This window comes from Salmo salar, chromosome 03 (assembly GCF_965601325.2).
Source record: "Salmo salar chromosome 03, fSalSal1, whole genome shotgun sequence".
NCBI lineage: Eukaryota > Metazoa > Chordata > Actinopteri > Salmoniformes > Salmonidae > Salmo > Salmo salar.
Genome location: NC_138293.1, coordinates 65505070 through 65532640, shown reverse-complemented (window position 1 = coordinate 65532640; position 27571 = coordinate 65505070). Strand labels below are relative to the sequence as shown.

General features: G+C 41.6%; 2 protein-coding genes across 3 annotated transcripts; both read right to left on the bottom strand.

The window, feature by feature from the left end:
* Window positions 1–4227: 4227 nt before the first annotated feature.
* Window positions 4228–17214, bottom strand: LOC106601101 (SUMO-conjugating enzyme UBC9-B). 2 transcript variants are annotated; one of them, XM_014193030.3, is made up of 7 exons: window positions 16910–17214; window positions 14928–14999; window positions 14368–14451; window positions 13940–14012; window positions 12634–12692; window positions 4970–5049; window positions 4228–4770 (listed from the first exon to the last, which is right to left on the bottom strand). In XM_014193030.3, the coding sequence occupies exons 2-7, from the start codon at window positions 14991–14993 to the stop codon at window positions 4710–4712; spliced, it is 423 nt and encodes a 140-aa protein (XP_014048505.1). In that variant the 5' UTR covers window positions 14994–14999; window positions 16910–17214; the 3' UTR covers window positions 4228–4709. The 2 variants fall into 2 exon arrangements, with proteins under 2 accessions (XP_014048505.1, XP_014048504.1); XM_014193029.3 differs by having other exon boundaries at window positions 12634–12743; window positions 16910–17048.
* Window positions 17215–20979: 3765 nt separating this feature from the next.
* Window positions 20980–27543, bottom strand: LOC106601103 (BTB/POZ domain-containing protein KCTD5). Its single transcript, XM_045715072.2, has 6 exons — window positions 27195–27543; window positions 25790–25898; window positions 25483–25574; window positions 24934–25029; window positions 23885–24010; window positions 20980–23235 (listed from the first exon to the last, which is right to left on the bottom strand). Exons 1-6 carry the CDS (start codon window positions 27411–27413, stop codon window positions 23206–23208), a joined length of 672 nt encoding a protein of 223 aa, XP_045571028.1. The 5' UTR covers window positions 27414–27543; the 3' UTR covers window positions 20980–23205.
* Window positions 27544–27571: the final 28 nt, after the last annotated feature.

Below are 27571 nucleotides of genomic sequence, written 5' to 3'. Positions count from 1 at the left end.
GTACGGAGCCCCAAGCCTCTGTAAGGTCTCTCCTGTGCCTTGAGAGTGAGTATGCCACATTATTCAGTGTGATTGTAGATCATCTTCAGCCTGAGTTAAATGTATTACATGTTATTCCCCTCAGCCAGGAAACCAAGATTTCCTATTGTAATCAGACTTTTTGCAATAGGCCCACAATTACTCTTTTAGAGAAATGATAAACTACATGAGAATATTGTCAGCAAGGAAAATGTGTTTTTCTTTCACACACAACAACAACACAATGGCAACTTCAGAGGGTCACCTTCCTAGTTCCCAATTACCAACATGAAGGAAGTGAAAGGCACCATCACCAACAACCCTTAGCTTTCCTGTCAGATACTACACATCGCTCTCTTCCTCTCTCTCGTTCTCTTTTGCACACACATATTAATTACGCGGCTGCTGGGGTGAGGTGCCTCTCCACGTTCAGCAATTATTCCACACACAGCCAGTGAAGAAAAATCTCCAGTCAGGCACCATTTCATGGCACAGGGATGAACACTTCCCAAATAGAACCATTTAGCGCCAGCGGAAAAGCCAAGGCGCAACAGGATCTTGTGATTAGGCTGTTCACATCCATTGATCTGCTGAAGGAAAGGCGATTCAAGGGCACTTGTCATGCTCTTTTGAGTTTTAATTGACTTTTATGTTATGTGGATGGAATTATAGTGAACAACAATATAAACGCAGCATGTAAAGTGTTGGTCCCATGTTTCATGAGCTGAAATAAAACATTCCAGAAATGTTCCATACCCACAAAAAGCTTATTTCTCTCAAATATTTTTCACAAATTTGTTTACATCCCTGTTAGTGAGCATTTCTCCTTTGCCAAGATAATCCATCCACCTGAAATGTGTGGCATATCAAGAAGCTGATTAAACAGCATGATCATTACACTGGTGCAGCTTGTGCTGGGTACAATAAAAGGCCACTCTAAAATGTGCAGTTTTGCCACACAACACAATGCCACAGATATCTCAAGTTTAGAGGGAGAGTGCAACTGGCATGCTAACTGCAGGAATGTCCACCAGAGCTGTCGCCAGATAATTAAATCTTAATTTCTCTACCATAAGCCGCCTCCAACATCGTTTTAGAGAATTTGGCAGTGCGTCCAACCCGGCCTCACAAGCGCAGACCACATGTAATCACGCTAGCCCAGGACCTCCACATATGGCTTCTTCACCTGTGGGATTGTCTGAGACCAGCCACTCAGACAGCTGATGAAATGGAGGAATATTTCTGTCTGTAATAAAGACCTTTCGTGGTGAAAAATGCATTCTGATTGGCTGCCCACCCATGACTGCACCCTGCCCAGTCATGTGAAATCTATAGATTAGGGCCTAATGAATTTATTTCAATTGACTGATTTCCTTATATGAACTGTAACTCAGTAAAATCTTTGAAATTGTTGCATGTTGCAATTAGATTTTGCTCAGTATAGTTGTTATTGCTCAGGAGTCATATAAAGAGTTTGCCATGCCTATAGCGAAAGGAGAGAGAGAAAAAAGAGTGAGGAAGACTGTGGGCAGACAATGGCATTAACAGATGAGTTGGTTATTTTAATATTTCCTCTTTAATAATGAAAATGAATGACCTGCCCCAGTCACTGACAATTAGAGACTCGGGGTTCAGCAAGGGTTAGACTGTGATTGGACTGTTGCCCATGTAAAGAGCCCCTCTAAACGTAATTGTTTGTCTGCAGATAGGTGCCTTTCTTCCTAAGTACCTCTCAATAGCACCTTTTTTCTAAGAGTACTATCTAAAACCTAAAAGGGTTCTTTAGCTGTCCCCATAGGATAACTCTTTGAAGAACCCTTTTGGGTTCCATATAAAACCCTTTCCACAGAGGATTCTACATGGAACCCAAAAAGGGTTCTCCTATGGGAACAGCCAAATAACCTTTTTGGAACAGTTTTTTTCTAGGAGTGTGCCTATATCGGAATACATTTTAATGGCTTGTCACAGCACTTGGCCTCCAGGGTTTCAGAGTCAGAAATTAGAAATGAAAGCACAGCATTGAAAGAGGATGCAACAGTCCAGTCAACGGGTCCTCTTAGGCCTTTGAAGTTGCAGCTAGATGGAGCACCTGTACTCCATCCTCCTGTACTCCCTCCTCCACCTACTCGTCAAGGACAGGTTGTGACTGTTCCATTTGCTGATGAACCTAGTATAGGATTCCCTCTCCTGCCTTGTCCCACATCCCAGTTACCAGGTTTCGAAAAAGTAATTTTCCTCCACACGGAATAAGCATGTTTGAATGAATATGCAATTAATTTATTCCATGGTTTATCTTCCATCATGTCAGCTATCCTAACTCTAAATCTGCAGAAGGGAACAAAGGATTGTCCTTGTTTTGTGCTTAGTGATAAGACACAGGGTGACCCTCTGGCAGCTCCGTTTCCATGGCCACATCATTAGTGCACCGCCCCAGCTGGCTGGAACTGTTTGAAGTGGCAGTGGCACAGTATCTTTAAATAACAAGCCCCCTAGTTTAGGGAGTAAGGAGTGGAAAATAACTTTGGGCAAAAAAATGATTAGCTTTAATCCATGTTTAATGACACCCCATAAAGCCAACCTGCAGATAGTCATCAACGCTCTTCCATTTCACCCAGTTTGTTCTCACCCTGAAATTATTTTCAGTTGTGCTATTTGAGCTGATCCACATCCCATGTTTTTTTTATGTGGGGTTGTCAAAACAGCACCACAAGTAGCGAACATTGACTTAACACTGACTAACTCAATAGCCATACACAACACACCACCTTATCACTGAGGTGTAATCAAGGTTTGTATCATGCTTATTAAGTATGACACCAAGGAGATTTTCTGAAAGTGATTGCCTTAGTGGACGAACTGAGCTGATTAGAAATCTGACTTACAGAATTATGCCACTTCAACCCAAAGAACACCTTATGGCATCGGCTTTGTTCATCAACACAGCGACACTCATTTTGGTTATTATTCACATACACAGTAAGAGTAGCAATTTGAGGCGGATCAGAGGAAACTAAGGAATAAAACTCAGTCCTCACGTCAGTCTGTCAATGACAATCAGACAGAAATGAGTCACTTCAAATCACACAGCCTGATAAACATGTTGGTCATGTAATATCAACACTGATTTGTGTTCCTGAGCAAATCTGGCACAAAACAGGATGTATAGCTGGTGTGCATGACGGTGACTGCACTAATGATATCATTTGCATCACAAAACCTGAAATTTGCATGATGTGTTAATTGCTAGCTGTAAACAGAATGTGAAACGCAGTCATAAGGGCCCATGGGGTTAGCGTAGCGCGAAGAGGATTCCCTCTTTGAAAAGGTGTGACATGCACACACAGAAGTCAATTACTATTCTCTAGTTATATTGATTAAAGGGATAAGAGAGATTTTGGCTATTTTGCCTTTTTCTACCTGCTTAGTCAGATGAACTCATGGATAACATGTCTTAGTCGCCAAAATCTCAACGATCCCTGCTCTAAAGGGATAGTGCAACTAGATTCAGCGCAGGACGAGCTTTCCTTGAGCGGATGGTCAGGGGGCCGGAACATAACAAATATTTGCAGACTGCAAATTGACCGCAAGAATCCCAAACAGATATTTGACGAAACAATTTCAAAACTTGCTAACGATCACATCTCTATTATGCGTGGGAATACTTTGGAACAGATCTCATATTAAAATCACTTGGAGCTGATCCTCCCTTGAAAGGGTCCCTTATGTAGGGTTACCAGATTGTCTCATAGGTATGGTCTCGTTTGAACAGTCCTAACAGTCACTCAAAACCTATTATAATCCAGTATCCTTACTGTGCAGAAACAGCTTTAAAAAGGTAGACTTTGGGCACGACAAATAGTCCAACTCCTACGCTTTCTCCATTTTCAAATAGTTGTTCATTCTGGTCATGCATGCAGCTAGTTCGTTAGCTAAGCTAGCCAGTAACTCATCCAGTATGTGTTGTCATGTCACAGGATTTGGTTTTTGGACAGAAGCTGAAACAATCGATAATTTCTGTAGCCATAAATCTTATTCAACAATTTGTTTTTAAGCATTAAAATGACCTTGAATGATTGATTTGATCATGTACACAGTCTAAAGCTGTGACTTTTACCCAAAGTCCACCTTCAAGAGTAACAGGCATTCAACTGGCAACAGAATGCATTGGGAAAGATGGAACTGAGTCCATCTACATGTATTAACACTTGCTTTGTACAAACATTTTTATTTAAATCTAAATATTTGGACCAAAACAACTTAACAGAGTCTGATGCAGAGACACTAAACTACCTTTGAATGGATTCATTGAGGCCTGTTTTTCTATATCTTTATCAGAACATAGAATTATTTTGCCTAACATTGAATACATTAATACAAAGCAACAGAAGTGACTCCCATTTCGTACAGTCTTTTCTGACAAGCGTGAGCTCTTGAAAAAAGAAATACCACAGTTGGAGTACAGAAAATCCTTTGTGGTGGCATTGTGCACCTTCGAATCCTGGACTTCCGAAACAAAAAAGCAAAGGGGTGCATCAGTATGTGGGTGATGGACAGAAATGGCACACATTCAGTTTTAAAACAGTCCAGCAGGAAATAGGTGAGCAATGGACATAGTTGGAGGCAGACAAAAAGGGGGCAGAGACAAAATCCTCAGCAAACCAATTTCTTCTATCTTGTGTAGTCTTGAAGCTTTATGGAGAAAACTTTTTGGCTTGTGCTCGAACCCTTTTTTCATATTCCACTCTGTTTTGGCTGAAATGAAAGATGGAAGCATGTTATGAGGAATGGGATATTTCCTGGAAATATCAAGTATCAACTAACAGCCTTGCAACAATGTTGACCAGGAGGGGCACAAGCTAATGAGAAGATTTTGCCAGCAGCTGTGTATATCCTATTCCGACTGTCATTTGACAAAACTTTCACTTAATTAAAATATCTGGCTCAGACCTACCAGTAAATTGTATACGCCTCAGCTTGTGCAGGATCCTGGATATTTGGTTCATTTAGGAGCTCTTGGATTCCTAACAATATCTGTGGATGAAAACAAAGTATAATGGCAATTTGTGTTCGCAACCTTCCATGGTTTCAAATCAATTTCACCTAATAAGTAACCATGAAGCCATGCTGCCCTCTGCAGCAAAGCCATTTACAGTGCAGCCAAGAGTCACCTGTATACACAAGTACAGTTCTCATCACTCCACATGCATTTGGACAATAGTCTCTATAGCCCAGCATTTTGGATTTGAGATCAGTTGAAAAATTTTATTTAACTAGGCAAGTCCGTTAAGTCCGTTAAGAACAAATTCTTATTTACAATGACTGCCTACACTGGCCAAACCCGGATGACGCTGGGACAATTGTGCGCCGCCCTATGGACTCCCAATTGTGTTACAGCCTGGATTCGAACCAGGGTGTCTGTAGTGACGCCTCTAGCACTGAAGTGCAGTGCCTTAGACCGCTCCGCCACTCGGGGGCCCAATGAGGTGACAGTACAGAAGGTCACCTTTTATTCAAGGATATTTTCCTACATATCCGTTTTACTGTTTCAAAATGTATTAGTGAATTACGTTAAGTGAGGTTAGAGGCACAAAGATCATACCTCTGAAAAATGATAATCTCCTGTTCTTGGAGATTGTAGCATGTTTTGTTGTTGCCTCTGACTGGAACCATTATTCATGACTTCTTAAATCATGGCATTCTCGGGATTAATTTACAAGTGTTCAAAAACCTCTACTGTCCGAGATAAAATTACTCCAGTCATCAAATCACCATTCAGTTCCTATTTGTCAAAACAAAATGCAAATGCATCAAACGAGTTAGAGTCACAAGCTTGATGTATTCATTGTGTGCAAGGAATATAGGCCCAAATACTAAACCTTTGACTACTTTGATACTCTACATACTATTTACCAAGGGGTTGGTCATCTATATTTTTCTTCGCTGTCTATTTACCGCCACTCAAAGAGCTGTATAGGGTCATAAGAAAACACTCATCCAGAAGCAGCGCTCCTAGTGGCTGGGGATTTTAATTCAGGGAAACTGAAATCCATTTAAATTTCTTCCAGCATGTCACCTGAGCAACTAGAGGCGAAAGCTCTATCACCTTTACTCTCCACACAGATAAGCATGCAAAGTGCTCCCTCGACCTCCATTTGGCAAATCTGACCACAACTTCATCCTCCTGATTCCTGCTTACAAGCAAATACTCAGGAAGTACCAGTGACAAGCCCAATATAGAAGTGGTCCGATAAAGCGGATGCTAGGCTACAAGACTGTTTCGCTAGCACAGACTGATAAAGTGATGGGATTCAGCCAATGGCACCGAGTAGTTTACCACATCAGTCACGGGCTTCATTAATAAGTGCGTCGATGACATCGTCCCCACAGTGACCGGATGTACATTAGGGCTGGGCAACATAAAATGTATGTTTAAGCACAATGTCTGTATCGCAAGAATACATTTTTGAGCTTTTGTCTTCAGGGTCTGGTCTCCTTTGCTCCTTCTGTGCGACTTCCCAATGGCAGATACCAAACCCCTCCCAACCAATCACAACAAAGACAAAAAGGTCCTCATCTCTGACAAGCATTTTGAACTCGCTACTTGCATTTTGTCCCAACAAAAAGACATTAAAAAGTCAAACCATCACAAAACACACTGAAACCATTTTATTGTAATAGAGAACGTATCCTTTGTAACAATACCCTTATGTCTCAACTCCCAAAATGTAGAACAGAGCAGGAGTATCAATGAAAATTGTAGAAAATTAAATCAGTTTGTCACGTGCAGCATCACATACCGCTAGCAGAATTTTAGCCAGACTTGTGCTAGCTGTCTAGTCTTTTATAAATGTGCAATGAGCATTAAAAAGACATCTAAGGAATTGGCATCCTGTTCTCATTCTGAGAAATAAGCATCTTATCCAGGTGTGTCACTTAATTTCAACATCTAAACAGGCTGTTCAAACAGTTGGAAACAGAGGTGTATTCATAAAAATGAAACTTTTCTACCTTGCTAGCAACCAAATAGTTACAAGTTGGCTAGACTTTAAATACAAAAGATTAGCTGGCTACTCACTAGCAGGTCGGCTTGAAACCTGTGTTAATTTTCTATATTGCTCGCTACCAGAAGTTTTTCATCATTAGTGGATGTGCAATGTTCTGGTTAAATTTGTAACATTAAGGGCATTTTCATAGAGTTGAAACCCAGATCAGGTTAAATGGGTAGGTAACATAAAAGGTAACCACATGTAGCCTATGGATTTGTATTAGAATATGCATAAAAATTCCCTTACTTCTTTATTGAGTTATTACATAAAACTGATCGGAATTCTAAGGAATGCATAGTAACCCACAATCAATTGCACTCATGACTACCGGTTTCAGTTACATTTTCTGCCAACTTACAAGTAAACAATATGAATATATTGCTACAAATTAGCTTGCAAGCCAACTAGCCTGCCATTGTTAGCACTACTAGCCTGCTAACACTAAGTTAGCTACTGGCTGACACGCGCAGTGCTATCAACCAGAGGCTGGTGGGAGGAGCTATAGGTGGATATGCTCATTGTAATGGCTGGACTGGAATTAATGGAATGGTATCAAACATATGGAAACCACACGATTGATTACGTTACATTTTTCCATTCCAGCCATTACAATGAGTCTGTCCTCCTATAGCTATTGGGTAGTAGATAACGTTAGACAGATGGAAATGGCTACGTAGCAGCTGTTGTCCATATGACATTCAGAAAGTGCATCATGGGTAGTTCCGAAGACATCCAGAAATTAAATGTAAAAACGCTAAAACTATGTTTGCAGTTATAGGTAACCAGATCTAGACTACAACTAAGTTACTCTTTGACCACACTTGGATGAGAAAAGTCATGCGTTCTACCCTTTAACTCCCTGGAGTCAATGTCCGTACACTCACGGAAAACTTATTAGCATTATAAATAAATAAAAAACACCATACAATCTGTAGTTGAAGCTAGAGATTGTTTATTTTGCATTGATGTCTCAATCCACCTCATCCGCCGATGTCGCACTTCCGCATTTGCGGTGACAGAGCTAGTGCGGTGTTTGTCAGACCATGAGACATACCAAAAATCTGTTGCGTCCAAACGGTTTGGCCTAAAAACTATGACCCCCCCTCTCACAAACACGACGGCGTTCTCTGTTTTGCTCTATGACCCCACAAGAGTCTTGGGACTCCTCTGAAGTCAGTACAGCCGATCTCCCAACTTCTGTCTGTAGCAGACTAACAGTTTGGGCTACACTAATATGACCCTTCCGTGGAAAGGTGAGAAGCTTACAAACACGACGAACCATCAAACAGTCAAAGCTTCAATACAGGACTAAGACCGAATCCTATTACACTGGCTCTGATGCTCGTCGGTTGAGGCAGGACTTGCAAACTATCACAGATTACAAAGGAAAACTCAGCCGCAAGCTGCCCATTAACACAAGCCTACCAGATGAGAACTGCATTCCATGCTTGCTTTGAGGCAAGCAACACTGAAACATGGATGAGAGCGCCAGCTGATCACACTCTCCATAGCTGTTGTGAGGAAGACCTTTAAACAGGTTACATTTACAAGGCCAGACGGATTACCAGGACGCATACTCAAAGCATGCCCTGACCAGCTGGCGAGTGTTTAACCTGACATTTTCAGCTCCCTGACCCAGTCTGTAATACCTCCATGTTTCAAGCAGACCACCATATCCCTGTGACCAAGAACAAAAAGGTAACCAGTCTAAACGACAATCACCCTGTAGTACTCATCTGTAGCCATGAAACGCTTTGAAGGGCTGGTTATGGCTCACACTATCAGGCCAGACAGCCTGGACCCAAACCAACTCACCACCCCAAAAGATCAGATGAGGCACTCCATTGCGCTCCACACAGCCTTCTCCCATCTGGACAAGAGGAACACGAACTCAGCAAAAAAAAGAAACGTCCCCGTCTTTCAAAGAATTCATAACAATCCAAATAACTTCACAGATCTTCATTGTAAAGGGTTTAAACACTGTTCCCCATGCTTGTTCAATGAATCATAAACAATTAATGAACATGCACCTGTGGAACGGTCGTTAAGACACTAACAGCTTTCAGACGGTAGGCAATTAAGGTCACAGTTATGAAAACTCAGGACACTAAAGAGGCCTTTCTACTGACTCTGAAAAACATCAAAAGAAAGATGCCCAGGGTCCCTGCTCATCTGTGTGAGCGTGCCTTAGGCATGCTGCAAGGAGGCATGAGGACTGCAGATGTGGCCAGGGCAATAAATTGCAATGCCTGCACTGAGAGTCACCTAAGCCAGCGCGACAGGACGGACAGCCCATCGTCCTTGCAGTGGCAGACCACGTGTAACACCTGCACAGGATCGGTACAGCCGAACATCACACCTGCGGGACAGGTACAGGATGGCAACAACAACTGCCCGAGTTACACCAGGAACACACAACCCCTCCATCAGTGCTCAGACTGTCCGCAATAGGCTGAGAGAGGCTGGACTGAGGGCTTGTAGGCCTGTTGTAAGGCAGGTCCTCAGATATCACCGGCAACAACGTTGCCAATGGGCACAAACCCACCGTCGCTGGACCAGACAGGACTGGCACAAAGTGCTCTTCACTGACGAGTCGCGGTTTTGTCTCACCAGGGGTGACGGTCGGATTCACGTTAATTGTCGAATGAATGAGCGTTACACCGAGGCCTGTACTCTGGAGCAGGATCGATTCTGAGGTGGAGGGTCCTTCATGGTCTGGGGCGGTATGTCACAGCATCATCGGACTGAGCTTGTCATTGCAGGCAATCTCAATGCTGTGCGTTACAGGGACGACATCCTCCTCCCTCATGTGGTACCCTTCCTGCAGGCTCAGCCTGACATGACCCTCCAGCATGACAATGCCACCAGCCATACTGCTCGTTCTGTGCGTGAATTCCTGCAAGACAGGAATGTCAGTGTCCTGCCATGGCCAGCGAAGAGCCTGGATCTCAATCCCATTGAGCACGTCTGGGACCTGTTGGATTGGAGGTTGAGGGCTAGGGCCATTCCCCCCAGAAATGTCTGGGAACTTGCAGGTGCCTTGGTGGAAGAGTGGGGTAAAATCTCACAGCAAGAACTGGCAAATCTGGTGCAGTCCATGAGGAGATGCACTGCAGTAGTTAATGCAGCTGGTGACCACACCAGATACTGACTGACTTATGATTTTGATCCCCCCTTCATTCAAGGACACATTCCATGTCTGTGGAACTTGTTCAGTTTATGTCTGTTGAATCTTATGTTCATAAAAATATTAACACATTTTAAATTTGCTGAAAGTAAACAGTTGACAGTGAGGAAGTTTCTTTTTTTTGCCGAGTTTGTGAGAATGCTGTTCATTGACTACAGCTCAGCATTCAACGCCATAGTGCCCACCAAGCTCATCACTAAACTAACGTCCCTGGGACTTAATACCTCCCTCTGCAACTGGATCCTTCACTTCCTTACAGGTCGCCCCTAAGTGGTGAGGGTAGGAAACAGTCACGCTGAGCGTCAAAACAGGTGCCCCTCAGCTCACAACTACAATCAATCATTAGGTTTGCTGACGACATAATGGTGATAGGCTGTCATCGTTGTCTGTGATCAGGCCTATAGGAGTTCAGAGACCTGGCAGTGTGGTGCCAAGACAACAACCTCCCCCTTAACGTCGGCAAGAAAAAGGAGCTGATCGTGGACTACAGGAAATGAGGGCCTAGCACACCCCCATTCACGTCGACAGGTCTGTAGTGGAGCGGGTCGAGAGCTTCAAATTCCTGGTCATCTTACAGCCTTAATCTAAAACGTATTAACAGTTACACACCCCCCCCCCAAAAGTACACACACAATACTGTTTAATGACAAAGCAAAAACAGGTTTAGAAATTTTTGCTAATTTATTTTAAAATATGAAACTTTCTTGAAGCACCTTTGGCAGTGATTACAGCCTCAAGTCTTTTTGGGTATGACGATGCAAGCTTGGCACCACTGTATTTGGGGAGTTTCTCCCATTCTTCTCTGCAGATCCTCTCATGCTCTGTCAGTATGGATGGGGAGCATCACTGCACAGCCATTTTCAGGTCTCTCCAGAGAATTTTGATCGGGTTCAAGTCCGGGCTCTGGCTGGGCCACTCAAGGACATACAGAGACTTGTCCCGAAGCCACCCCTGCCTTGTCTTGGCTGTGTGCTTAGAATCATTGTCCTGTTGGAAGGTGAACCTTTGCCCCAGTCCGAGGTCCTGAGCACTCAGGAGCAGGTTTTCATCAAGGATCTCTGTACTTTGCTCCGTTCATCTTTGCCTCGAACCTGACTAGTCTCCCAGACCCTGTCACTGAATGACATCCCCACAGCATGATGCTGCCACCACAATGCTTCTCTGTAGGGATGGTGGCAGGTTTCATCAGACCAGAAAATCTTGTTTCTCATGGTCTGAGAGTCTTTAGGTGCCTTTTGGTAAACTCCAAGCTGGCTGTCATGTGAGGAGTTGCTTCCGTCTGGCCACTATACCATAAAGGCCTGATTGGTGGAGTGCTGCAGAGATGGAGATGGCTGTCCTTCTGGAAGGTTCTCCCACAGAGGGACTCTGGAGCTCTGTCAGACTGACCATCAGGTTTTTGGGCACTTCCCTGACAAAGACCCTTCACCCCCGATTGCACAGTTTGGCCAACTCTAGTAAATGTCTTAGTCATTCCAAACACCTCTTCCATTTAAGAATGATGGAAGCCACTGTTCTTGGGAACCTTCAATGCTGCACACATTTTTGGTACCCTTCCCTAGATCTGTGCCTTGATAGAATCTTGTCTCGGTGCTCTACGGACAATTCCTTCGACCTCAGGGATTAGTTTTTGCTCTGACATGCACTGTCAACCATGGGACCTTATATAGACAGTTGTGTGCTTTTCCAAATCATGTCCAATCAATTGAATGCATTACAGGTGGACTCCAAGTTGTGGAAACAGCTCAAGGAAACAGGATACGCCGGAGCTTAACTTCAAGTCTCATAACAAAGGGTCTGAATACGTAAGTAAATAAGATATCAGTTCTTTTGGTATAAATTTGCAAACATTCCTAAAAACCTGTTGTGTTTTGTCATTGTGGTATTGTGTTTAAAATTGATTTAAAAAAAAAAATCATCAATCTAGAATAAGGCTGTAATGTAACAAATTGACAAAGTCAAGGTGAATGCACTATGGAAATTACCTCGTAGCCCTGCACATCGACTCTACTGGTACCCCATGTGTATAGCCAAGTTTTCGTTACTCATTGTGCATTTATTAACACATCTGTATTATTTCTGTATCTTTCTCTGCATTTTTGGAAAAGATACATACATGCATACATATACATACACAGTGCATTCATTTCAAAATGATTAAAACAGCTCTGTATGAAAATACTCAAAATGTGACATTCTGTACCATCACCTCATATGAAACATTTGATCTCAAACCCAAAATGCTGGAGTACACAGGCAAATGTTTTATATTAGCTTCACTGTCCAAATACATACTGCAGGGGAGTGTATATTACTATTCCTAGGGTTATAGGCAAAGAAGAAGCTAAAACCAGAGAAGGGGTCTTGGATGAAAGCGCTTACTTGTTTGATAGTGATGGCTGGCCTCCAGTCTTTGTCCTCCTCTAAAATCGATAGACAGACTGTACCAGAGGGATATACATTTGGATGGAACAAAGGGGGCTCAAATTTGCCTGCCAAAAGCGGAGAAAATATTATTAGCACAATCTGGAGAAAATTCCAGATGGCACTTATTTGCAGTTCATTAAACGGTGATTTTCAATAGATATCTCCCTCTATCCACACTGAGGTTGGAATAATACTGAAGATTATGATAATGGCCTTTTAGTATAAGAGCGGTCTGAAATTGCAGCCTGTTTTGGTGGGATGTAGTTTCCGCTTGCCTGGTAAAATGTGTTAATAGACCAATAAGGAGAGTTCAAACAGCTGGTTTTCTGTTTTCCCCCTACCCACTCACACCAGTCCAAGCAAAATTCTTTCTTGAGAAATTGCTCTTCGCTAAGAAGCTATTTTTGTTTGTTGGCCATTTTAATTGAAAACAAGGCAAGAGTAAACATGTCGTCCCCCACTAATAATGCAACGCCCCCTTGGGGCAATCACTAATTTTGTAAATGACAGATCCATTTGTCAAGACGCACTCACCCATGGTGTCAAATGGGTCCCGTGGTGTTAAATATGGCGTCGGTTAGCTAGACTCATCCCTGTGCGCCACATTTCATCATTGAGTCAGACAGCAATAAAAACATGTGCCCATTATAGAGCCACCATGTGGTCAATATGAATGCTCTTGCATATGTTGAGTATTGACAGTGTTTGCAATATGCGTACCAAATTTAGTTACAATGAACATGCTTGACTGATATGCATTTATGTGCCAGATCACATCGGTAATTTTTTTATTTTATTTAACTAGAAAAGTCAATTAAGAAAAGAAAATCTTATTTACAATGACAGCCAACGCTGGGCCATCAATAGTGGCCATGTTTTAGGTACTAGTCTGGAAAATATTGCATTGAGACCTTTGGCCATAGGTGCCATATCAAGTTTCATGGAGATCAGTCATTCGGTGCCATAAGAGTAGCACCTTAGGTGTTTCACAAATTTCTCAATGGCGGACCTTATGGGTCCCAGAGGCAAATTAGTTCCTTATGAGGGACCCATGTAGCGAATTTCATGACTATGTAATACGGGGTGAGGGGCATGACCTTTGAAAGTTTGCATTTTTCTTGTTATAGGGCCACCATCTGGCTAATCAGTGTAACATTGTGAATGCTGGATCTCCATGGCGACACATCATTCACCCACAGTAAGGTACTTAACTGTTACCCAGAAATGATACAGATTTTTTTTTTTTAAAGAGAAAACATACACTTGGGAGGTGAAGAAGGATAGTCATCCTTGAAAAGCATTCGGAGTTTGAACAAGCCCCCCTCCCATGGGGTCTGTGGAAGAAATACAGAAATTTGGTCAACACTCCTTCAGTAACTGTAGAGTTACTCATAGTGAAGCAATGAGAATGTTGCACAACTGTGGTAATCAATTAACATTGGTTCATTGGTCATCCAGCTACTATATAGATGTTAGTACCAGCACCTCAGTGTATTTAATATCTCCTACAACCAATTAATACCCTGCTTAGCTGTTATTAAAGCAAAATCTGCTGTCCAGTTGAAAAATACCATACAGTGCCAACTTATTATGCTGCACCGCAGGGATTGCTTCCTCCAGTTTGAACATAGTGGTACCTACAATACATATACAGAGAAAGTTCAGCGCTCACTCCAGAGAGCGACTTACCCCCTTCTTTCCAGGGATGGCACACTCCCAATTCATCAAGTTCATTGTTCCATCTGGGTTTTTTGTTGGCACAGCAACAAACCCCTAGCGAGAGAGAAGAGATATTGTTCAACACGTTAAATGTCCAACTCCATGAACTTGCCAACTACAGCCCTGCCCAGAATCAACCCTTAGCCCCCGACCCTCTATGGATGCGTAACTCAATGTGTTTAGTTGGCAGCGCTGCCCTGTTAACGGCTCAGTCACCTGTAATGTAGGCCATTTTATTTGTTCCAACAGCCATGCAGTACGTGTTCAGATGTATTGTCCCCCTGTAAGAGTTATGCTGGTGACAAATCCAATTTCCCATTTGGGATCAATAAAGTTTATTCAACCAGGCCAGGGCAGTACAGCTCTGCTTGGCATAGTGTAAAATGTTATGTGGAACAGACGATCCAGAAAACACATTTCCACAAACAGGTCTTCCAAAATGACACATGCCCTTAAAGAACCAGCTAGGCTTCTACGCAAAGGCACTGTTGACATGAAAATGGCTTCCACCCAAGTCCCTTGATACTCACAAAAGGATGGTCTTTTCTCCAGGCCTTTCTTTCTTGTGCAAGACGACTTAAGGCTATACCAGACATGACTCCCTAAATCAAAAACATTCAGATGAACTGGGAAAAAGGGATCAACAATGGTGTACAGTTCTATTGAAATAAACAATGCATATGTGAGGCACAAGTTCTGCCCACAGATCAGTTCAGGTGGTTTTCGTTTCTCTCTGGCACTCTGTTACTAGTCTCTGGATAACAGCACAGCCAAATGTGGTGCTCAGAAAGCTCAATGCTGCAACCACTTCAACTAGGTCACATCCACAGGTGCCAAGGGACGCAACCAGAGACCTAGTCTAAATGTGTTAAATATGAACTCATTCTTTCATATTGTTTTCAACATCCTTGTAATGCAGCTTGTTGCTCATATATGTGTGTAGTAAAAGGTACAACTGACTTCCATTCAGGTAGGCTTTAAGTTCTCCTACACTTTTAGGAAAGGTGCAATCTGGTACTTCAACTGTCCCCATAGGAGAAGCCTTTGCAGAAACCCTTTTGGATCCAGGTAGAACCTGGAATCCAAAAAAGTTCACCTATGGTGACAGCCTAAGAACCCTTTCGGAGCCCTTTTTTCTCTGAGTGTAATGTAAGCATTGACTGCATAAAACAATCTAAAGAGCAAACAAAAATGGAATAATCTGGTGGATTCATACACTGGTGAAAATATTTCACTTCACATTATCTGGGAAGCCTGGTTAGTGTATGTAACTGGGGCCCCTGGTGTAGAAAAGCTATAGCAAATATTTTAATAACTGAACCAAGATGGACAACACTGTCAATTCTAATGGGAACAGATGAGTCATAGTGGGCAGAACAAGCAAGGTGGTGGGCAGAGCCAAGCACAAGCTAGCGAGATCCTATTGGCCAGTTCTAGCATACATCTGAATATTTCCGTTAGGGAACGCCTACTCTGAGATGAGCATGTGCAATAACTCAATTCGACTTTGCACTCCTAAACAAAGCGATTTTAAAAACTTTGGCAAAGGCTAAAGTCTACTGAACTTAATCCACTCTGTTCAAAACAGATTCTACTTTTGGGAACAGAAAACTGTTTTGAGATCAAGTGTTTCATCGATGAGAAAATGTGCCGAATATAGACCAACATCGATTTCGCAGTATCTTCTCCCACTGCGCGCCAGTGGACTTCCTCTCACTACCCTATTTGGTAGTGAGAGGAAACGCCAAGCGATGCTTCGTATTTAAAAATTCAGTGTAATAGCTGTCTCACTGTTCCATCTGTGGCTATAGTATTGAAGCTTCATACCAGACTAACGAATGTGCCACTATCAATATGCTGACAAGATTGAGAGACCTAGAATTTAATGACAGGGTAAACTTAGGCCTTGAGTTAAAGGAATTCAATTCTCACAACCGAGATATCTGTTGGATGTTTAAGTTATCACTCAGCGGAATGGTACAAAGAAGCATTAACAGGTAACGCTGGTTGCAAATGTAGCAAACTAACATGTTAGCTATAGCAACTTATTTTGTTGACACACACATGCCCCATAAAGTATATATTGATTGGATAACTTGTAGAGCAGTAGATACAATTGCAGTCATTCTGTTGTCCAAAGCGAAAATGCAACTCTGCACAATTCTGGCACGAAAAGCCGCTAAACAAGTGTGCAAGAGTGCGCAGCCGTCACATTTCGAGGCTAGGTTAGCTACATAGAAGTCCAGTTTAGGATGCCTTAACCTTTTAAATACATATATCCAGCCGAGAAAAGAACATGCCGTGACGTTTAAGATTGACGTACATGCAGGTGTATGTCTTCCGTCTGGATAGCGTAGTTCGCTTGCCAGCCAACTACTTTAGCCTAGCTAACAGTAGCAAGTTAGCAAGCTTTCTAGTGTTAGCTCATAAACCAAACCAAAAAACCCCCACAAATTTACACCGACTACGGATAAAAAAAACAATACATTCTTAGTAGGCGACAAAGACTTACCTTCAGTGTGATAAAAATCACTAGCTATATTTTTCAAAGAACACTCGGGTAGCCAAATTTTTTAAAATTATTTAAAAAAAAATCTAACTCGAGACAAATCTAGCTAGGCTAGTGAAGTTTCCCTCCTGACCCCGACACGACCCCCCCCCCCCCCCCCCCGAAATTTAGCCTAGGCTAAATAAGACCTGATTACTTGCTAGTGCCTGAAAACAATTAGCGCTAATTACTAAATATAACAATTAGTTCTCTACAAGGTGTTGCTTGTTAAGAGTGTACGTAATCAAATTTGCTACCATCAAAAATGTATTATGAGACAGCTATTTAATAACAAGAACAAACAAGACAAAAACATGAAACATTGAATATTCTGTGAGAACTATGTGGTGTCACAACTAATACGATGAATGTATTATATTTTGCAGAAAATGCAAGGTACAGCGTATGTTGGTACAAATGATATGATAATTTAAGATTTTAATCATGACTTTCAGGCAAAGCGTTTGACAGCTATGCGTTTAAAGAGACAGTACATCCAAAGTTAGGGACTGAATGTATCGAAAAGATTTCGACCCTACCATTATGCTTGTTTACACTGAGCTGCACTGGGGTCGGAATGCCATCATAGTTTATTTAAGACACTGCAGAGTTGGCGTGAGATATGAGTCAGAAAACGTGCCTTAATAAAGGGATGGGATATGTTACTGTATTCCAAATTTGATCTTCATCCAAACTGATACAACCAGAGGATTAAAATATTTTAATGCCCTCTACCGACCTCATGCTAACTAGAAGTAGTCACAGCAGCCATCATGGAATGGCATGTCGCGTTGAACAACAAAATAACTGATTGTACAGTCATCCCAAAATGGCTTCGGTGGCTACTGCTAGTTAGCATGAGGGCGAAAAGGGCAGTTTTTCGAGAAAAAAAACAAGCAGTATTTCAGTCTTCTCGATGTATCAGTTTGGATAAAGGTAACATTTGGAGTTCAGTGCTAGTAGATCTCGCCAGCTTGTCGTCCTAAAACCCGGAAATTAGTTACCTGTGGTTCATTCAGCCATCCCAATGGGATTTTCTGTATTTATCTAGGCAAGTCAGTTAAGAACAAATTCTTATTTACAATGACAGTCTACCCTGGCTAAACCCGGATGACGCTGGGATTTGTTATGGACTCCCAATCACGGCCGGATGTGATGCAGCCTGGATTCGAACCAGGTACTGCAGTGACGCCTCTTGCACTGAGATGCAGTGTTTTAGACCACTGCGCCACTCAAAAATGAGTGGGGAAAGATTAGGGTCTTGAAATAAACACAGAAAATAAAGTCTGAGGTGAACACTGGCACGTCAGTTAAGATCTTATTCGTTTTGTTCTATACGGTAATAGCAGTCCGCTAACATGACGTTTATGAATTATGAAGCATTTGTGCTTTTTTTTATAACAAATTCTTAAACATTTACAAATTGTGACGTTAGCTTATGAAGATTATCTCATAGAACAAAATATATAAGATCTCCTAAGCCTGTGTTTACCACAGACCTTGTTTTTGCCATTCATCCAAAACCCCCACAAAAACGCTGTTTATTTTCCTAATAGGCTTTGTCCAACGGACCACGGCGGAGTTAATGCCTACAAAAAGACACCATTACTATTTCTCTCTATACCCTATGCCTGCATTTAGGTACGTTTTCCGACCCATATCTTATGCTGGGTCAGCTGTCTTAATTTAACCATGATGGCTTTCCATCGCCAGTGCAGCTCATTGTAAAAAAGTGTAATAGTAGGGTTGGAATCTTCTGGCTATGTGCAAAATATTAGTTTCTGACAATATTTTTGGTAATTACTCGAGAGTATTTTCCTACATAAATATTGCATTCTGTGTGGAAATGAATAGTGATGCATTAATAAGCCTTATAGTAGCTGCTAAACATTATGATGACAATAATCACATTACTTCATTTCTAACACATACAGATGATCCCTTCACAAACAAGGTTTGTTCACAAAACCTGGATTGTGTTTAGGAGGGTACAACCAGCAACCAGAACGGGGAACTAGAACATATTTGGTGCATCATAGGCTACTGAAACTTTAGTGTTAGATTGATTGACCAAAGAGTTCCTCGATGTGTTTCTATCAGAACGTTCTACAACGTTGTGCCACAGAGTTTATAAACCCAGAGGTGCAACATCGAGAGACGTCCAGGAACGCTTGCGAAACAGACCAAGCAGACCAGGCTAGGGTTTGAGAAGTCAATGAGAAAAGTGAAACATTCTTCCTTAGTTGTAAATTTTCTTGAAATCTGAAGGCACAACCTAGATTCGAGCCCATGTCTTAAGTAGTGGAACTTGTTTTTACTCCAATCTCATGAAAGTGACAAACTGACAAGTTAATTTATGTAAAAAAAGTACTTTATATTGAAGAAGTGCCTTTGACAGGATGTATGTGCACAGTCTGGACCATTAGACCGATGACATTGCCTACAAGTGTGATAGGGGATTTCTATACAGTACCACCCGAGTGGCACAGCGGTCTATGGCACTGCATCTGTGCTAGAGGTGTCACTACAGACCCTGGTTCGATTTCAGGCTGTATCATAACCGGCCGTGATTGGGAGTCCCATAGGGCGGCGCACAATTGGCCCAGCGCCGTCCGAGTTAGTTTGGCCGGGATACACCGTCATTGTAAATAAGAATTTGTTCTTAACTGACTTGCCTAGTTAAGTAAAGGTTAAATAAAAAAATACAGTATGAGTTATAATACCCATAAAGCCGTGTGGTCAAACAGGGAAATAGTTATAATTGTTTTTCCATGATTCATTTATCCCATAGGGGACACTTAAAATAAGGGCTGTGTTTCATGTAGGCTTACCCTGGCGGGACATTTTGATAAGTGTAAATCTCTCTAGGACAAGGTTACTTTAATCAATATATTACCCCCCCAAAAATGAAACGCTAATTAGCTGCTAATGTGGCTGTCATAAAGAACTGCAAATGCCATGATGATCTGGGGGAGACTGTCGAATCGAAGCAAAAGTAAGACTCTCTGGATTAACTATCTAATGTAAGCTAACTGTGATAATGATTAAATTGGCTACATTTCTTTAAAAATTGACAATTCTGTGAATGGTCTTGTGCAAGTTTTAAATGGACACAATACCTGTTAGCAAAGTTGTCAGCTAGAGATGACGTGCAGGAGCTTGCTGGGATTTGTAGTCTTGCATGATGTCTACTTTAATGCTAATTAGCTTCTTTTTTTCAGATCTGAGAGAAAATAGAGCTGAATATATTGATAAAAGTCACCTTATCTGAGAGAGAGTTACATGGTTATCAGAACGTCACACCAAGGTAAGCCTACACAAAACACAGCCCTTATTTTGATAGTTTCTAAATTTCCCTATAGGAAAAATGAATAGTGGAGAAACGATTGGAACCATGTATCTTTGTTTTTGTTTTTTGCACTTGCCAATTAAGAACATTCAGAACAAAAGTGAAAAGATATGACAACAATGACAAAGTGACAGTAACAGACGAGCGTAAAAAAAAATATATATACACATACTTTTATGACTTATTTATTGTAAAATAATAATTATGAGACATTGGATCATATGGTCACCTGCCGTAGGCTACATATTATACGTTACGTGTGAAACATGTGAGGATTATATGGAACTATTCATCTGTTTAACCGCTAGGTTTTATAGGTATTATGACACCTCCACTTTGGGGCTCTATGAGTAGCAGTTTCTGCCCATCATTATATTGCACTGTCTTTGTTTGTGCACTACTGAATGGAGCTTTGTGTTTGAACAGTAGCTCAATATGATTTAACTCTGTGATGGACCAAACTTGAGTCTGTCATTTGATATTTATCTAACTAGGTAAGTCAGTTAAGAACAAATTCTTATTTACAATGACGGCTTACCAGTGTCTAAAGATGTTTAGTTATTACCATATTTCCTTTCAAATGCACCCTTGCTCTATACAGTACATCTAACATATTGATGACAGAGCCATGTGGTTAGTATTTTTCTATGGCTCTGCAACAGTTTGTTCAAATACAATACAAGAGTTGAATTCATTACCATTTATTGATTAAATCCCCCAGGTCTAGCATCACCATCATTTCCATTATCCCCAGTCAAATCATGCTATTACATGTATATACAGTAAGCATAAAAAATACAAAACATTTGATACTAATATATATAGGAACAGCAGTGATCAAATGGAGCAAATAACAATTGTCTGCCTCTGTTCATTTTAAAAATACAACAGAAAACTGGAACAATGTCCCATTAGAAACCCTCAGCAGCCTCAGAGAGGGATCACATTTGTGTCTTGATAAGCATTCTAGAAAGTAACGGTCAAACAGGAGCTGAAGTGTCACAGCGGAGTGAAGTGGTGTCCTGCAGAGCTGAGGGCATGGTGGAAGGTGAATCAGGCCATACATGCAATGGCTGACACCCCCTTCTGTGTTTAAGAATCTGCAGTCAAAGGACACCACACTAGACACACATGGCCCACACTGTTCAGAATGTCTTCACTCTCACTGCATGGTGGACACAAACAGTGAGCCCTTGTGGTTATGTGCATCACTGCTACACAGATTTCACATGCACTGTGAAGCCTCAGAGGCAAGAGGCACTTATCACCACAAGACAACTCAGTAAACAAAAAGATACCGGTCCACTGAAAATGTTTGAAAACGATCCGTATGCGTACTAGATAAATGGCTGACAGCAACTACCTGGGTATCTGGGATATGTAAACATAGTAATATACAGATGTTTAAACCAGCCAAATTAGAGCATTGTGTCACAATGGCAAGGTAAGTAAGATCCGGATTATAAAACACTAGACATGTAAACTTTACCTTGATCAGGCAACAGGAGGGGTCCAGTTGACCTTTACAGAGATTATAGCTTGTATTCCACTAGTTAAAGCCCTGTGTGTGTGTTAGGAAGAAAAACCATACACTGATAACACATCTGAATATTATTATACTTCCTCCATGTACAAATCCTCATAGATATGCATGTAGACTACCGAATTTCCTTCTTCCTGACAAAAGAAAATCAGATTAAAGTTGAAATTCAGACATTGATTTGGTCATTGAACAAAGGCAACATTTTCATGTACTGACAATGTTAATGTATTCAATAAGTAGCTCAACCATCTACAAGTTGAACAATGGTAATAATCTTTTCATCAATACATGACCAAAGCATTTTAGCTCAGAACTTGCATGGTTGCAAACCGCCACAGTTTGATGTCATTTTGCTTGGTATACAGCCCTGTCAAAGCTCAATATAGTCAAACCGCAGAAGCGTAAGGATTGTGTATACACACACAAACAAGCAGATATGCACTAATTCATGCAAGAGACAAAAACGCTTTTCTTTCTCACGTAAAATGGAAAACAGTCCCTTCGCTACACCAGCCGATAACAGTCAATGTCATATGTCAAAAATGTGCCTATCAAATGGCTCTAGGTACAATGTCCTCTAAAACATAACATGTTCCAGTTCCACAGTGGCTGCCTAACAGGTAACCCAACTAAAACCTGCCAGAGTCCAGGGATGGAAGACAAGTTTTAGTCCTTTAACATCTGGCATTCCCTAACATCACCTCAACCTCATTATCATACAGTAACCCTGGTAGAAGTAGTTATAACAATGTCCTCCTTCCCCCAAAAAAACTGATAATGTGCAGGTTGAAGGGATATTTGGAAAATGACATAAATAATCTCTGTTTAAAGATATGTAAAAAATAAATAAACTGTCGATACAGTCTTCGCCTCTAACAAGACAGTATGAATCTATACAACTCCATATAAATAGTCTTAAATATCTAACTTTTAAAACATGCTTTCCAATTAATTTCTCAGAGAGGTTTGATTTTTGTATGTGAAGGCCTGGCATAATGTAGTACGCAGATATTTGAAATAATGTCCCACCAGACAGTGCACAGCTAATGCAGCTTCCAAAACACTATTAGAGACCCTGAGTAAACGATGGACCAAGTATAAATGCTGTGGACAATACGATATGTGATAAGGCCCTTCTCTCTGTGTGAAAATCTACAGTCCAGTTTTACTATGTAGGCCCAAAAACAGTAACGCTATCGACTGCACATTTTGATTTGATGTATGAAAGAAAAATGGTGTGTACAATGTGTAGACTGCAGTTAGCCAGCTTCTTTAGCGTGCCATAACGCTCCTCAGAATGTGATGTAGTTTGTGTCTTTATATCTGGACATCATAGCAGGACGCAATCCTAAGAACTGAACAGTCTCTTCACATTCGAGAGCCTTGTTCTTGAAGAATCTGCAAAAGAAAATGGTCAGAGCAAAATAAGATGTTTAGGCCTGTATATTTCATACTAGACAGATGTTTCAAAAAACCTTTGATAAAAGGTATTATGAGTTAGCATTTAACAGGCAGGAAGAAGCCTAAAATTTCATTTTTGTTGACTGGAAAGCAGGGAGACTAAGGCTATGCAGAATTCCATGAACTGCAGAAGCTAGTGACAGGAGGTCATTAAATATTAAAGTAGTTTAAATCATTATCGAGGCATTGCTCTTGTCTAGATAATGATTAGCGGGATGCTCTCTAGGTAATGGGCTCATAGGGATGATATGGCACAAGGGGAGAAGGGGCTCTTGGAGAAAGGGTTAAGGCCACAATGGCAGGGGTCTAAACAAAATCTCACCAATTGTCCCCTTATATTCAAAGGTAGATACATTCATTGGCAAAATGTTTCTAACAATCCTTGTACTTGTCCTCTGCAGGAAATTTAGCATGCAAAGAAAGGAATTGCAGCATCCACGACCAATAAAAAAAAAATAGTGTGCATTTATGTTAGACATGTGATAGACAACATGTATACCAAACGTGGTGTAAGTCACAATAAATGGTTGTAACAATGGTCAGGAAGTTGATGAAAGACGTTTTTGTTGCAGTGCGGGATACTAACCTTGGCCTTTTCACTTGGTTCACTGCTTGTGCCGTATGATTGGTTATGTAGCTCCTTAGAGACAACACACAGGAACTCTGCCTGGTCTTCATTTCCATAGTTATATGAGGAGCCAATACTGACCAACTGAGGGAGAAAAAAAGGGGGGGAACCAATGCCCAATGAGAAGCGAAATGTTTCTAAGGGACTAGAGGAAACATGCACACATGGGAAATCTAATCTTTCCAACAGCTTGCCAGGCACAGTCAAAACAATGTAACAGATTACAGTAGACAATTTCTATTCTACTTAAGGATCTTTGACATAAAAAAAAGTGACAAACACTGACTTTTATCTAGGACACCTGAGCACTCTGAGCTGTTACATTGCTCATGAATGTTTAGTATCCCTTGGATTAGACCACAGGGTGAAATCTGTCATTAAGGTGGAAGCTAATTCAAATAAACAGACTACACTATTCAGTAGGTTCCCATTTTCACAAAGCTGCCACGGGCAGAATGCCTAACATTCTGTCACCTTGCTGGCTCCCAAAAAAAGGAAACGTGAGTAGCAGCCTGAGCCCACTCATGAGTTCTCTCTGAGGGGAAGACCCTAACACCCTGCAAGGTCTAGAGAGAGGGCTCTAGTAACAGAAATGCACCCAGTACAGGGTGTCCTCCTGAATTAACAGAAACAGCAACATCCCCTTTTATCTGCTGTTCCATAAACATCAAACTAAATCTAACTCTAGCAACCTGGCCTCTGACAGAAACCAGTGTCTATTTGAACCAGGCACAACCACAGCTCCTTTCGCAGATGGTCAGACAATTCAGACTTTTACAAAAATAAATACAGTACCACAATAACAGCTATGTAACCAAATTATGCTGCAAGGTTGTATTTCACAGGGACTACAAATTAAGACAATTATAGTATTTATGTTATACACTGAACTCAGCATCATCTGTGAAGAGTAAATCAACCAACACAAGTCAAAGTGCAGCCGAAAGGAACATTTCTGAAAACAGGAGGCAGAACACTCCCCAATGTCTTCCTTTCAGGATAATTACCTGCTCAAACTTCCAACCATCTGACATGGTGGAAACCATTTGTGTTAGCTCCTCTTCTTGGCACTGCAAGACTCTGTAGACATGTTTTATAGGGAGCTGTGGAGAGAGAGAAAGAGGCAATGTTAATTCACATGCAACAGAGCAGCAAGTGCTCTCAATAGGCTACATACGAATCACCCATCCCCCCCAGAGCAGAGCATAGCCAGTACGTGCCAATTCCTGACCTCATCTACCTGGAAAGGGTAAGGAGACTCTGGACTAATGCCAATACATCAACAAGACCTGGAAATCCCAGTAGCTTAAGCGGAGCTTGTGCCCAGAGTCATTGCCGTATTAGACCATGTAAACAGAGGTGATCCTTGGGAGGGAGCTTGCCAAGGATGTGCCTCTCGCCAGTAGTTAGAGGGCATTAGAGGCCCCAAGGCTGACATGCCACCCCACTGCCCCCTTTAATATCCAGAGCTCTGTATTAGTGATTACAACAGGACAGTCTCAGGGAAGAAAGAAATCACCCAGATGGCAATGACAATTTTAGTCAAGCCCACACACCTGAACTGTTTTGCAGTCCCTCTCCCTGATTTTGTCTTTAATTAGCTTGATCAAAGAAGGGATATTGTAGAATTCAGCCTCTTCCAGTACACCTTGAGGGGAACAGAATGTATTTAACCAGTTATTAAAACCCCAATCATTGAAAACAACTATGTATGCTAATGAGAACTGCTTTGGTATTAAATGTAATAAGTGTGATTGTTAGCGTGTGACGTGTTAGAGCGAAAAAGAAACCGCAACAAAGATGACAGAATGGCACAACCCTTCAGACACGTCTCAGCATATCCCCAAGACATTATCATCATACCTTCCTCTGCAAGGCCTCTATTGAGCACCAGTTTCCCATGCCTCAGGTAGTTGAGCACTGGACCAAAGTATGTTGGGTCCCGGTCTATCAAATAGGCACCCGTTTCATCCTGAAGAAAGAGAAGTCGATAACAATGAGAAAAGCAGACAATCAATAACAAATCTGGGAAGAAACCATTGACGATTTTTGTACAGTGACAAACATCGAAACAGAACTGTGCAATAGCATAAACCCATAGCCAATCCATGGATACAACAGCTCTGTGTCCAGAGCTTGGAGCAGCGCCAACATGGGGTAACTGACATTTAGCAGGTCTTATTATCACTGAAGAATCACCACAGCGGCCTTGCTCCAGCCTTCACACACCATCATCATTAGCAAGAATCAATACAGAGGGCAGAGATACATCTCCTTACCACATTACACTGGGCACATGAACATTACAGACTCTCACCTCGACAAATGAGGAATGCTAATCAGCATAGTTTCTTAAATATCCTAGATAATTATGGGATGAAACTATTCTGCTGGGATACTGTGGATCTTTCAGAGCCCAAGACTCATTGCAACTGCATCTGTATGACTGAGCCAACTTGTCTTGTAAGGTCTATTGCCAGCTTTTAAAATGTCATTCTCCTGTTAAATGATGCATGGTGACCTTTGAGGGTTGGAAATCAGGATGGTAAACACATTCAACATGTGGATTATCATACTTTATCTTACAAGGGCAACGCTCCTTTTCCAGAAAGGGGGGCTCATTTGCACAATTGTATATTATAAGCCCAATCATTTACAAAAAAAATATATACTACTTGTCTTGTCAACAATGTATTTTATGGTCCATTTGCGTGTAGGCGTTATTCTGATATTCACCAGCTAGATAGCTACAGTAACAGTTTATTGTGGTTGACTAGATAACAAACTTGCCTGTTAGCGAGCTGACAGATACTAGTACTATATACGAACGTTATCTATCTTAGTACGAGTAGAAACGTGCTGCTATGCAAATTCATATTTGTTAGTTAGCTACTGTAAATCTGTAGTCAGGAAGGTTATCCAGAAAAAAAACAGGAAAACAAACTAACGTTGACGGTAACGTTATTTAGCTAGTTAGACAATTTCTTTGGGAGTTAACGTTGGCCAGCTGAACTAGTTAGCCTGTACTAGTAACGACGTTAGTAGCTAACGTTGACCATCTAAATTAGCGATCCGTTTGGCTTACTTCCTGGCTAAACAACAAAAAGAACTAGCTAACTAGTTAGTAAATCGGTCTGGATATGCTATCTAGGTAACGTAAGTTAACGTTAGAACATTCACATGATGAGTAAAACAGACAAAGGTTACCTAGTTAACATTAGCCAACTAGTTAGTAACGTTATTTAGCTAGATAAATAGATATCCGTACCTTGTCAGAGTCGAGGTCGGGGTCGGCCTGGCACAGACGGTACAGGAACGATTTTGAGTCTCGGCACAACGTTTGCCTCGTTGTGAGAAAGTATGTCCCACCGACATTCAGACGGACCCATTTGGATGCCCCGATACCAGGTGACTGCATTCTCTGTTCTGGAGACAGGGCGGAACACTGGTCAACTGAGCCGCTGGAGTCAGGGCTCTTCTCCGCCATCCCAGCTCCTCGAACCTGGATGCGTCGCTATCTAAAGTTACAGGAACTGAGTTGAAGCGGGCCGGGAAACTGGGCAAGGCAGTCATGAAGTACGGTAATCCAAGTTTGACAACCCCCACCCACCGGTTTCCAGTTGTTATTATACATCCGTCAGATTC

What these genes read in the sequence shown, in the direction of transcription:
- LOC106601103 (XM_045715072.2), bottom strand. Translation starts at nt 27,413, where the DNA reads ATGGCGGAGAAGAGCCCTGACTCCAGCGGCTCAGTTGACCAGTGTTCC. An exon ending in CCGACCTCGACTCTGACAAG is followed by an intron (nt 25,899 to 27,194) that starts GTACGGATATCT and finishes CTCTTTCTTCAG; the next exon opens with GATGAAACGGGTGCCTATTT. An exon ending in TAGAGGCCTTGCAGAGGAAG is followed by an intron (nt 25,575 to 25,789) that starts GTATGATGATAA and finishes GTTCCCCTCAAG; the next exon opens with GTGTACTGGAAGAGGCTGAA.
- LOC106601101 (XM_014193029.3), bottom strand. Translation starts at nt 14,993, where the DNA reads ATGTCTGGTATAGCCTTAAGTCGTCTTGCACAAGAAAGAAAGGCCTGG. An exon ending in CAGCCATCACTATCAAACAA is followed by an intron (nt 5,050 to 12,633) that starts GTAAGCGCTTTC and finishes TTTCATCCACAG; the next exon opens with ATATTGTTAGGAATCCAAGA. An exon ending in GAGGCGTATACAATTTACTG is followed by an intron (nt 4,771 to 4,969) that starts GTAGGTCTGAGC and finishes CTTTCATTTCAG; the next exon opens with CCAAAACAGAGTGGAATATG.